Source organism: Stigmatopora nigra, chromosome 4 (assembly GCF_051989575.1).
Source record: "Stigmatopora nigra isolate UIUO_SnigA chromosome 4, RoL_Snig_1.1, whole genome shotgun sequence".
In the NCBI taxonomy this organism is placed as follows: Eukaryota; Metazoa; Chordata; class Actinopteri; order Syngnathiformes; family Syngnathidae; genus Stigmatopora; species Stigmatopora nigra.
The window spans coordinates 2,338,331-2,350,750 of record NC_135511.1 but is presented as its reverse complement, the minus strand read 5'-3'; the positions used below and the strand labels follow the sequence as shown (position 1 = coordinate 2,350,750).

Here is a 12,420-nt window from a genome sequence, read left to right as displayed (position 1 = left end):
TGAAATATTATTTGGGAATATAGCCATATTTTACACACCAAAAATCCCTTTTAACTTTACACAATATCCATCCTCCTTTCTTCCTCCATTTCTTTTGCCATTGAAGCTAATGCTGAAAGTTGAGCCTATTTTTGTATTTCTGGCATTTGTTTTTATTCGATTTATTGGTGAAAATGTTCGCTCCCGGTTGCGACAAGCTTGCTTGCTTTGGAGTTGTCCGACGTTTCTTAATGATGTCCATCTTTTTTTCCTGAAAAGTCCGTCTGGAAAACGGCTTTGGCAGTAAATCTGCGACCAAATCCATTTGTTTTCCTTCGTCAGCCATTGTGGACTGAGCTTGCGAGGTCTAGCTGGCTCACTCTGGCTAGCCAATCATAGTTGATGAAAGCGATGACGTATCCCTACGCCTACGAGAAGGCTATGACGTATCCCTACGCCTGCGACAAGGCACTGTGGTGTTGCCAACTCAAAATCTGATTGGTTAAAGCAACAGTCTTAACGACGCTTGTTTAATGCAGCAGAGCCTGCAGAACTGATTGTGAAGGCCTTGACACAGATTTCTGACCCTGGCAACAAATAATGGCTGAAATGTGATTGGTTAAATGCTTCAATATGAAAACACACATCTGGAAGCAGTGAATCCAGGGGGAAAGCAATGAAAGGAAGCTAACAGACAATTTGGAATTATTTCATAAGTATTGATGGACAAAATATAATAAATGATTCCGATATTTCTTAGGCCAGCAGAGAAGGCCTTGAAGGCCCTGACGACCCACCACTGGATTTAAGTAATATTGGGAGAAAAACTTATACAGTGATGAGATTACAAATGTTAAATCACTTATTTTTTTACATCCCTTGAACTGGTAATTGTTCGGAATCCGTAGACAAAAGCGTTTTCTGACATTTGGTGAAAAATTAGATTTTGGAATAATTTTTAATTTAATGATTCCAGGTTATACAACTTTGATGAGAATGACTATATGATCCCCTTTTTATAAATTAAGAGGAAAAATATGAGAATAAATCCATCAAATTAACAGGGGGGAAATGGACATATCGGATAGCCCTAACCAGAGATGTTTTGTTTTCTGCACATGCTAAGGTTCGTTTGTCCCGAAGTTTAACGGCGGCACGCAAACACACAGCAACTACACGAGTGCGCGCAGCTGACTGGGACGCTCAGGGCAGAGTCATCAGCAGGTACGCGACCATGCACACACAACAACTCTGCCGTTCAAATCTTTCCCCTGCTGGCAGGGAACAAGATTCCGGGAATGAGGAACACGGTGACCGGGATGACGAAGGCAATCGAGATGTGGAGGAGGTCGTTCGGCTTCCTGACGCTGTGGGTCAGTATGATACAAATGTGTGTGTTCATGCAACTGGTTCCGGTACAGCAGTAAGAGGACTTCATCGGTACAGTGGAAAGTGGTGGCTTGGGCTTTGCATCTACGTGAAAGAGAGATTCTTTAACAATAGCACTGTTGATAGGATCATTAATAATTACCCTTCTCTATAATTATCAATTACTGCAGGCAGACATCTTATTCAATTATTGACATTTAATTAAATAATTTGCATCTTTGGTCAAGAAACCTTATGAGGGGGGATACATCAAGACTTCCTCCCGATCACCAAAGTATTTCCTCGAACAGTAATACCTCGTACGGCTTTAAAGCCATAAATCAAAACAATTACAAGGTATTGATTAATCCAACATGGATAAGCAAAAACAACATCTGTAACTATAATAACAATCAAGATATTTAACAATAATAGAAAGAGGAAACTAAAAACAAACTCTGTTTGAATCAAAACACTCACGCCTTCATTTGGCATAACAATTACATAAAGAAGCGCGAAGTGCGTTACGATGTAGGAACACTATGCGAGTGTTCCTGGAAGTGATTGATATCCATCTGCTGGTAGCAAGAGTCCTTGACGAGTCTTCGCTGCAAACACAGATCAACAGTCCTCTGAGCACAGGAATGGGTTAGATGTCAGATAAACAGTCCTTGTGAGAGGACTGTGTGACTGGTTACGACCCCGAGTTCTCTTCGGACAATTGGAAGAATAGTCTCACAAAGAAATGATTAAATACACACATATCTACAATAGTATTACAGAATAAACCCAACAATTGTATATACATGCATATTTGTTCATGGCACCTGTAACAACCCCCATATATTGGATTGGATAACTATTCATCCCATATTCGTGAAATTTCGTTGTCACAGTAGTAAGAGGGTGAGGATGCAGAAATAGGAAAGGCATTTTAGACATAAATAGATAGGTAACAAGTAAGTTAATAAATAAATAAGTACATGAATAAATATATAAATGAATAAGCATGTTGCTATATATATATATATATATATATATATATATATATATATATATATATATATATATATATATATATATATATATATATATATATATATATATCAGAGGGTATGATGACTACTAGGCTTTTTGTCAAGTCAATGATAACGACAATGCCTATGTCTGATTATATATATGTTTGTGTATGTAAATGTATATATATGTATGTAAATGTGTATATATATATATATATATATATATATATATATATATATATATATATATATATATATATATATATATATATATATATATATATATATATATATATATATATATATATATACATTTACATACACAAACATATATATAATCAGACATAGGCATTGTCGTTATCATTGACTTGACAAAAAGCCTAGTAGTCATCATACCCTCAGCTGCGTATGACGAAATTGTATAAACCCAACATCATCTTATTCAGCCTGTTCCTGTCCCTCTCCGTGCTCCCGCATCCCCAACAGACTGCATAAAACACTGTAGATGCCACCACAGTGTCGTAGAAAGTCTTCAGCAGTGTCCTGCACACTCCAAAGGACCGTAGACTCCTCAATAGGTAGAGGCGGCTCTGGCCCCTTTTGTACAGGGCATCTATGTTTGTGGACCAGTCTAGTTTGTTGTTGAGGTGAACACCCAGCTATTTCAAATTCTCCACGATTTCAATGTCTTTACCATGGATGTTCACCTGAGTGGTCTGTTGAGGAGTCCTCCGAAAGTCGATGACCATTTCCTTTGTCTGACTGATGTTGATGTAGAGGTGGTTTTGCCTACACCAGTCAACAAAGGCTGTGATGACTCCCCTGTACTCCAGGTCGTTCCCGTCCGTCACTCGTCCAACAATAGCGGTGTAATCAGAGAAGTTCTGGAGGTGGCAGGTGTCTGTATTAGGTTTGAAGTCTGATGTGTAGAGGGAGATGAGGAGTGGGGAAAGCACTGTGCCTTGTGGGAACCCAGTGCTGCAAGCTACCACATCAGACATACAGTCCTGGAGTCTTACATTTTGTGGTCTGTTAGTGAGGAAGTCGATGATCCATGCGGCTAGGTGGTTCCTGACTCCAGCCCCTTCCAGTTTCCCTCTCAGTAGGACCGGCTGAATGGTGTTGAATGCACTGGAGAGGTCAAAAAACATAATTCTTACCGTGCTTCTCGTGTTCTCCAGGTGTGAAAGAGACCTTTGCATCAGGTAGGTGGTAGCATCTTCCACACCAATGCCTGGACGATAGGCAAACTGCAGAGGATCCAGCTCTGCATTCATCAGGGGGCTGAGGTGATTGAGGATGATCCTCTCCAATGTTATGATCAGGTAAGAGGGTAATGCTACCGGCCTGAAGTGGTTTGGCTCCCTGGGATTTGCAGTCTTTGGAGCTGGGTCCACGCAGGAAGTTTTCCTCAAGGTGGGGACCTTCTGCAGACTGAGGCTGAGGTTGAAAATATGCAGAAGCCAAGCTGATCCGCACACTCTCTCAGTAGTCTGGAGCAGAGGCCGTCTGGACCGGTAGCCTGCCTTGCCTCGATCTTCTTTAGCTGTTGTATCACCTGATCGACAGTGATGCAGAGACCGGCGGAAGAGGGGGAGGAAGAGTAGGAGGAGAACGAGGGGGCAGAGTTGCATCTGGTCTGGGGTGTCAGGGGAGTGGGGGCAGGACTGAATCTGTTAAAGAACGGATTAAGTTCATTGACCCACTCCCTGTCTCCGGACTCCGATTCCCTCTCACTGTTGCCTCCATGGCCCGAGATGGTCCTCAAGCTACTCCAGACCTCTTTGTTGTTGCCTCTCTGGAGTTGGTACTCTAGCTTCCTCCTGCAGGTGGTCTTTCCCTTTCTTATCTCTCTTTTCAGCTTCTTCTCGACCACTTTCAGATTCTCCTTCTCCCCAAACCTAAAAGCCCTCTTCTTCTTGGTTAGGAGGGCCCTTAGATCCTTGGTGGCCCACGGCGTATTGTTGGAGTAACAACGGACCTACTTGGAGTGTACAATGTTCTCAACACAGAAGTTAATATAATCTGTGATGCTGTGGGTCAAGCTGTCGATGTCTTCCCCATGTGAATTGCACAGCACCTCCCAACCAGTCGTCTCGAAACAGTCCCTCAGTACCATACTGGTCTCCTCGGTCCTTCTTTGTATGATCAACATGATAGGTTTTATTTTCCTCACCATATGGATGTAGGTGGGGATCAGATGGACCAGGTTGTGGTCTGAGCGGCCTAGTGGGGACAGGGGGACGGAGCTGTATGCCTCCTTTGTGCTGGCATACAGCAGGTCCAGAGTTTTTTGTTCCCTGGTGTCTGCTTCGCCCTTAGTCTCTTGTCATGGTTCACCTTCCCCTAGAGGAAGTTGGAATGGTCTTCCATGAACTATCTCAAAAGGTGTTAATCCCGAGCTGGTTGGAACTATCTTCATACATTTTGACCAATGTTAGGTGTTCTGGCCATGGCTTCTTCATCTCTTGCATGGTTTTCTTAAGCCTTGGTTTTATCGTACCATTTGTTTGCTCTACCAGTCCCACGCTCTGCGGATGATACAAGCAGTGTTTTTTAGACCTATTCCTAGGTGTTTGTTTCAAATAGGTAGATACCTTTTGGATGTTGCCCTCGTTTGGTCCTGAGGTTACCTTGCACATTATGTCTGCAACAAATTAAACAGTTCCTACAAACAATTTAAAGTAGGTATTTAGACCTCTGGGACATGGAACACACGCTGTATCATCTTACTTATTCCATCTATATAGTTTGTGAGAATCCAAATGCCTTATCAGTCAAAATTAAATATGCTAGCTGTTGTTCTATTTTGATCACTGCTTCCTTGTTAAGATCAAGAACCTTTATTTGTTTTTTCCTTTGCTGCAATTACACAAATTAACTAATTACACCAAAAATAGGAAAAATACAAAAGGCAAACCAGGCTGGTTTCTCCTCATGAAAACAGCTGTCCCATTTTCTGCCACAGTTACATTCACATCAATTAATATCCTGGAACAAATGTACACATTTATGAATCTGAAAAGAATTGAACCCACTAAAATGTGACCACCCCTTGTTTGTCAGGGTTAAAAAATTTAGCATAACTGTACTGTACTGTAACTGTACATAAATGTACTTAAAAGCAATTAAAGCCCATTACTTATCAAATGCATACTAATCAAGAAGTCCCAATTCGTTTAATAATGTGTATCGTGTTGCATATTAAACTCAGTTGTTTGAAATTCAAAATACCCCAATCTAGTAGTCTTTTTATCAAATGTAACATTCCATTGTCTTTGGAGTTTATCTATCAGCTCTTCTAAAACTTTCTTAATCAATATTTTTCCAATAGTAAGCCACAAAATTAAAATCTAGTTACATATCTATCCATTGTAGTTTCTCTTTTCTTTCTGATTGTTTACTTTAACTCTGTAAGAAGCTTTAGTCTCAATTGAAACACTATCACTTTTTTCATATGGAGACAATAAAACCAATATGAAAATTCCTTATAGTTTATGGCATTGCTCAATAATATTTTGCATTGCTCCCTGATCAATAATTTTTGGCATTGCTCCCTGAGCAATAATTTTTGGTATTGCTCCCTGAGCAATAATCTTTTCCAATCAATATTGGAGTGGTTGCAATTTCGTCTGATCTCGTCAAAAAGTTTATCTCACCTGTCTCCTCAAACGTTACAACTGAGAGAACCTTCTTACAATGCACAAGGTGAATCGGCTATTTTCATGTCTGCTGGTTGGTTAGCAACACTTATACGGACGTTCTCTCTTCGGGTTGCTAGTAATACATCAGACATAGGCATTGTCGTCATCATTGACTTGACAAAAAGCCTAGTAGTCATCATACCCTCAGCTGCGTATGACGAAATTGTATAGTGCTTCTCCACTGGTCCGCCATCCCAGGCAAGACCCCTTAACTGACATATTCAGACTTGTTAGCACTCCGCCACGATGGAAACATCGCATCACCTCTTGTTGCCTCACCGATGCTAACAAGAATAAAATGTATCACTTACCTCTCACTGTCTTCTTACTTACCCTCCCTCAGTTCGCCTGTAGAAGGCAGATCCAAGCCAAAAATTGTGGGCAGTGGATCGGGCGTTTGTCAAAAAGATACTAGGAAGCGGGGCTCGGAGTGGTTGTTGTCGTAGCCCAACCGCAATGGCCGCCCGACATCCGCTCCCCTGCCTCCTTTCTCTTCGCCGTCTACGGCGTACTTTGGGGGGGTTGGATATCCTCGGAGATCCTGGAGGTCTCCGGATGTTCTTAGGGATATCGACAGTCAGTCCGTAGTAAGTTGTGAAATTGGGTGTCTTGCCTTTCAACCAACGAACTGGAGAGCAATGAGCCGCTGCGCCCGAGCGCGCCGCCATCTTGAACTCATAGTGGGTCTTCCCTATACCTTGGGTTGAGCACCCAGGCTCCTGGAACCACCATTAGTCCAGTCTGTTTCCTGTTGAGAAGGACAGTCTCCTGCTAACCCAAATTCAATGCATTTCTTTAAAGTTTTTTTCTTTTATGCAGATAGCCGGATTAGCCTCATTATACAGTTTCAATCGTGTAGTGAATAATGGCGTTTGGTATGGTTCACTAAATAGGATTTCCATATTTTGCTGTCCGGTTGACCTCGTTATGCAGGCGCAATGATTTCATAATGAAATACAGAACCTTTTGTCGATTCCGTCAAATATTCTGTTAACTTAATTTGAATGCCATTATCAGTATATATAAATGGTACTTTGTAATTCCATGTCATGCACTGTCTTTGTTTTTTTTTTTCTCAGTGCTCCCAAATTTCGCCTAGCAGATTTGTTCCTCCACTTCAAGTTTAACATTTGGAGTACTGCTGATGCATTTTCATCAAACATTTCATTGGACTGAATAATTTTTCACCAGCCCACCCCTTGGATCGCCACTTAGTTGGCCAGACCGACTAAGTCTACGTCCGTTGCATACCTTATATCAGTGTTTTTCAACCTTTTTTGAGCCACGGCACATTTTTTTACATTGGAAAAATTTGTGGCACACCACTAACCAAAAATTTTACAAAATGACACTCTGTATAGTATATTTAATTACAATATAATTTTTCAATTTATTTATACTCAGTCAGTGTGAAACCTGGGCCTGTTTAGATGAACACAAAGCCGATATCCTGGCAGGAATAGAAGAAAGACACACACGGAGCTCTTCTTCAACAGCTCTCAGTCTCTCTCTGTTTTTAGTTTTTATAGCAGTTAGGCTTGAAAAGCTCAGCTCACAGATATGTTGTGGAAAATGGGAGCAATGTCAGAACAGTTTTGTTGGCCAGAATCTTGGCAGCAGTCAACCAAAAACTGTCCAAAGGAAGATCAGCAAATCTTAGTTTTAAACCACGATCCTGTTTCAGTTCAGTTAGTTCCTCCTGCTCTTGTAAAGTCATGTCCTTTCCAACAACTGATGCCGAGCTGTATGGGTCCCTAACCCAGTCAAAGCATTCAGTGGAGGCTGAAGAGAAATAAAATGACAACTTCTCCTCAAGACTTTTCAAATGTTTACCTATTACCTCAGACAGTGCAGCAGTGTTGCTTTGCCGTTTGTCTGTGAGTGGGAACATCTCCAGGTTGGCATGTTGCACATGTTGTTGCCAGAGGTGCACCTTTAAACGGAATCCATTTATTTTATCTGTGCTTGTAAGCAGGTTTTCATTTCGGCCCTGCATCCTTGTGTTCAGTTCATTAAGATGATGAAATATATCAGCCAGGTATGCCAACTTTGCGCACCACTCATCACTTGCAAATAGATTTGAGTAATCAGACCTCTCATTTGTCAGAAACATTTTAAGTTCCTCTCGCAGCTCATACACACGGGTCAGCACCTTACCGCGCGACAACCATCGGACCTCCGTATGGAGCAATAAGGCTTTATGCTCCGCTCCCATTTCCTCACACAGAGATGCGAATATACGGTTTTTCAGAGGTCGTGTCTTCACAAAGTTCACTATGCGCACCACATCGTCCAACACAGGAACCAGTTCTACTGGTAAAGTCTTCGCAACGAGGGCCTCACGGTGCAAAAAACAGTGCGTAATAATCAGATCTGGGTTTCTTTCCTTCACTCTACTCACGAAGCCTTTGGTGCGCCCGACCATGGCTGCAGCTCCATCAGTGCACACACTTGTGCAGTTTTCCCACGTAAGTCCTCCCTGGTCAAGATATTCCGATGTGACCCGAAAAATTTCCTCTCCAGTTGTTTTTTCTGGCAGTGTCTTGCAAAATAGGAAGTTTTCTCTAATGGCATCACCATCCACAAAATGCACATTGGCCAAGAGCTGAGAATGTCCACTAATATCCGTAGACTCGTCAACTTGCAACGCAAATTTCCTACTGATGCGTATCTTTTCCAAAACATGGCTTTCGATGTCTGTAGACATGTCATCAATACGCCTGGCAATTGTGTTATCAGAGAGCGGGACTTTATCTATGTCTTTAACCGCATCAGGGCCGAGCATCTCGTTGACAATGGCTTTACAGGCAGGTAGTATTAATGTCTCTGCCACAGTGTGCGGCTTTTTTGATTTAGCAACAAGTTTGGCGACTAGGTAACTAGCTTTGAGCGCTTTCTCATTTACCTTTGTGGTTTTTCTCATAAACGTTGCCTGTTTCTCCGTGTTTACATGCAGGCGAACAAAATAGTCTATCGGCTTGTTTTGAAGCGACGGGTGTTTCGTTTGGAGATGGCGTTTAAGCTTGCTTGGCACCATGGCGCTGTTGGATAGCTTCTCGCCACACACCAGGCATAACGGAATAGGTGTCGTCTCATCCCCGGTGAAAGTAAATCCAAACGAAAGATAGCTTTCACTATATTGCCTTGAGCTCACCGTCTTTGCTTTCTTTTTCCCACCACTCATACTAGGGCCTTTATCCGGGTCAGAATCTTGTCCAGGGCCCAGTTCGGAGTTTGCAGTTGTCCTTTTTAAAAACTTCTCCATGACTGTCACCACGGCCTCTTAGGTGCATCACTAATTTTCTTGGCGGAACGAGGCAATCAACTACGTGTTGCCACACGGACAAATATTACATTACGCGGCCAGCCTTTACAGCACGGACACGGGACAATGACATCAAATTTGCAGAAAACTATTAATAAATGTTAATTTAAAAAAAAAGGATATTGGATAATTTCTCACGGCACACCTGACGATCTCTCACGGCACACTAGTGTGCCGCGGCACAGTGGTTGAAAATCTCCCACTTATGGAGCGTTTCCCTCGACTTTTCCACAAGTAAAAAAATTGATTTCTCGCCAGCCTTGTATTACAATTTACCAATTAGTTTTAACCATCTGCCCTTACCGTGCGTTGGTGCCCGCTCTGTTCGGCGGGTCATTAGTAATTTGTTCCTGGGCCTTAGAAGGCCAGATCGCCCTCTCTCAAGGTTGGAGTACCCGACGTCAAGCCCTCCTCCTGATCCGATCTGCCGTAGTCGGAAACCAGAGAAGAATCTCGGGTTCTCGGCACCAAAATGTTAAGGCTGGATCCTCAACAATAATCTTCATACAGGGGAAGCATAAAAAAAACGTAGTAGTTTTGGACTCCCGGCCGATGGAGGTTATCCGGGGAGACTCCCCTGAACGCTTCTCAAAATGGCCGCCGGAGTAGCCGACTTCAAGCCCTCCTCCTGATCCGGTCTGACGTAGCTGGAAACCAGATAAGAATCCCCCAGGTTTCAGCACCAGAAAATGTTGGATCAACAATATACATTCAATAACTTTGAATCAGAGGAAGCACACAAAGGCAGCAATGATGAGATTTTCCGGCTTCAGCTGAAGGAGGGACAAAGAGACTAGGGCTGGAAGATGTGTCAATCTTCCCGCCTGACCAACTTGTCTCCCTGCTAACTTAGCTCATTTTATTAACTGAGATCATGTGACAGAAACGGGTGGTGGTACAAACTTTATGCGGGAATACATGTGCAATGAAATGGGCGGCGACATAGTAGATGACGCGCCCCTAACCCATAGGTGCCATTGATCTAAATTTCCACAAGGCCACGTCTGTGCAAAATTCTATTCTAGTGACTAAATTACATGAAAGTATTAAGAAATACATTCCATATTCCACAGTAATGAATGATATGGGCATTACATTTTCTTGTTCTTCATTCCTGAATTTATTTTGATGATATATGTGCACGTTTAGAGGTGCGTCATGACACATGTGACATCCTCCACCGTGTCCACCAAAACAAGAAAACGCAGCATCTGGAAGCCGTGCAGCATGTGCATGAGCAACTTACGCACCTTGCACAGGTAAGGATCACCCACCTGCACATGTGCATGCACACGCACTATGGAGGATTGTGTGTCCAGGTGTGTGAAACGCAATTGAGGACACACAGTGAGCAGCTGAGAAGCAAACTACAAGAAATTGATGAGTCGTTAAACAACATTGCGCGGAATATGACACATGTGCAGCAACGCAGCCTACAGGTACGCGCAACATATCTCGTTGAGATGTTCCCACATGTCAATGGCACATCTATGTACATGCACAGGAGGTATTGTGCGTATGGAGTTCGGTAGAGGCTCACATGCAGGAGAGAAAGGCCAGCGTTTTGACCTTTGAACTTCAAGTCAGTGAATGCGAGCGGCTGAGAGTGAATCAGGTGACGGTGACTTCCTCTTTCTTTTTCAAGACTTTAAGTGCTGTTGTCAGCATTAGATATCCAATTTAGTTGTATGTATATATATATATATATATATATATATATATATATATATATATATATATATATATATATATATATATATATATATATATATATATATATATATATATATATATATATATATATATATATATATATATATATATATATTTTTTTTTTTTTTCATATATTCATGAGGTTTGGTTCGCTTATGGCTTTATTATGGGTGCAGAAAAAAAAGGGACCAAATCTGCTGGGTCAAAAGTATAGATACAGCAGCGCTAATATTTGGTAACATGTCCCTTGGCCATTTTTACTTCAATTAGACGCTTTTGGTGGCCATCCACAAGCTTCTGGCAAGCTTATGGTCGTATTTTGACCACTCATGTTGACATAATTGGTGCAGTTCAGTTAAATTTAATGGCTTTCTGACATGGACTTGTTTCTTCAGCATTGTCCACAAAATCTCAATGGGGTTTAGTCCGGACTTTGGGCAGGCCATTCGAAAACCTTAATTCTAGCCTGATTTAGTCATTCCATTATCACTATTGATGTGTGTTTGGGGTCATTGTCCTGTTGGAACACCCAACTGCACCAAATACCCAATCTTCGCCTGATGACTTTAGGTTATCTTGAAGAATTTGTAGGTAATCCTCCTTCATTATTCCATTTACTCTGTAAAGCACCAGTTCCAGCAGCAAAACAGCCCTACAGCATAATACTACCACCACCGTGCTTGACGGTAGCCATGGTGTACTTTGGGTTAAAGGCTTCTCCTTTTCTCCTCCAAACATATTGCTGGGAATTGTGGCCAAACACCTCGGTTTTTGTTTCGTCTGACCACAGAACTTTCCTCCGGAAGGTCTTATCTTTGTCCATGTGATCAGCAGCAAACTTCAGTCGAGCCTTAAGGTGCCGCTCAGTCCATGGACATGCAAAACACTCTTGACTGTGGACACTGACACCTGGCTTCCAGCAGCTTCTAATTCTTGGCAGATCTGCTTTTTGGTGATTTTGGTTGAATCTTCACCTTCCTGACCAATTTTCTCCCAGCAGCAGGTGATAGCTTGCGTTTTCTTCCTGATAGTGGCAGTGACAAAACAGTGCCATGCACTTTATACCTGCAAACAATTGTTTGTACTGTTGCTCTTGGGACCTGCAGATGCTTTGAAATGGCTCGAAGTGACTTTCCTGACTGGTTCAAGTCAAGGATTCTCTTTTTCAGATCCATGCTGCAGGACTGCTTTTCCCGCTCGAACTGGGAACTTTTCGAACAAAATGACCTCCTGGACTATACAGAAACTACTCTCCTACATCAGAAACTGCATTGACAATGTTACTACAAACAAACGGATACGAGTTTTTCCT

The 12,420-nt window shown here is 42.1% G+C and overlaps 1 protein-coding gene across 4 annotated transcripts in view; it reads left to right on the top strand.

Moving 5' to 3' along the window:
* Positions 1-12,420, top strand: part of ccdc180 (coiled-coil domain containing 180) — a 55,502-nt gene that overhangs the window by 8,486 nt on the left and 34,596 nt on the right. For all 4 annotated transcript variants that reach the window (XM_077714571.1, XM_077714573.1, XM_077714572.1 and 1 more), the window contains exons 2-6: positions 1,106-1,203; positions 1,261-1,352; positions 10,545-10,654; positions 10,715-10,834; positions 10,900-11,010. In XM_077714571.1, the coding sequence (XP_077570697.1) occupies positions 1,106-1,203; positions 1,261-1,352; positions 10,545-10,654; positions 10,715-10,834; positions 10,900-11,010 (531 nt within the window). The remainder of the gene's footprint in view (positions 1-1,105; positions 1,204-1,260; positions 1,353-10,544; positions 10,655-10,714; positions 10,835-10,899; positions 11,011-12,420) is intronic.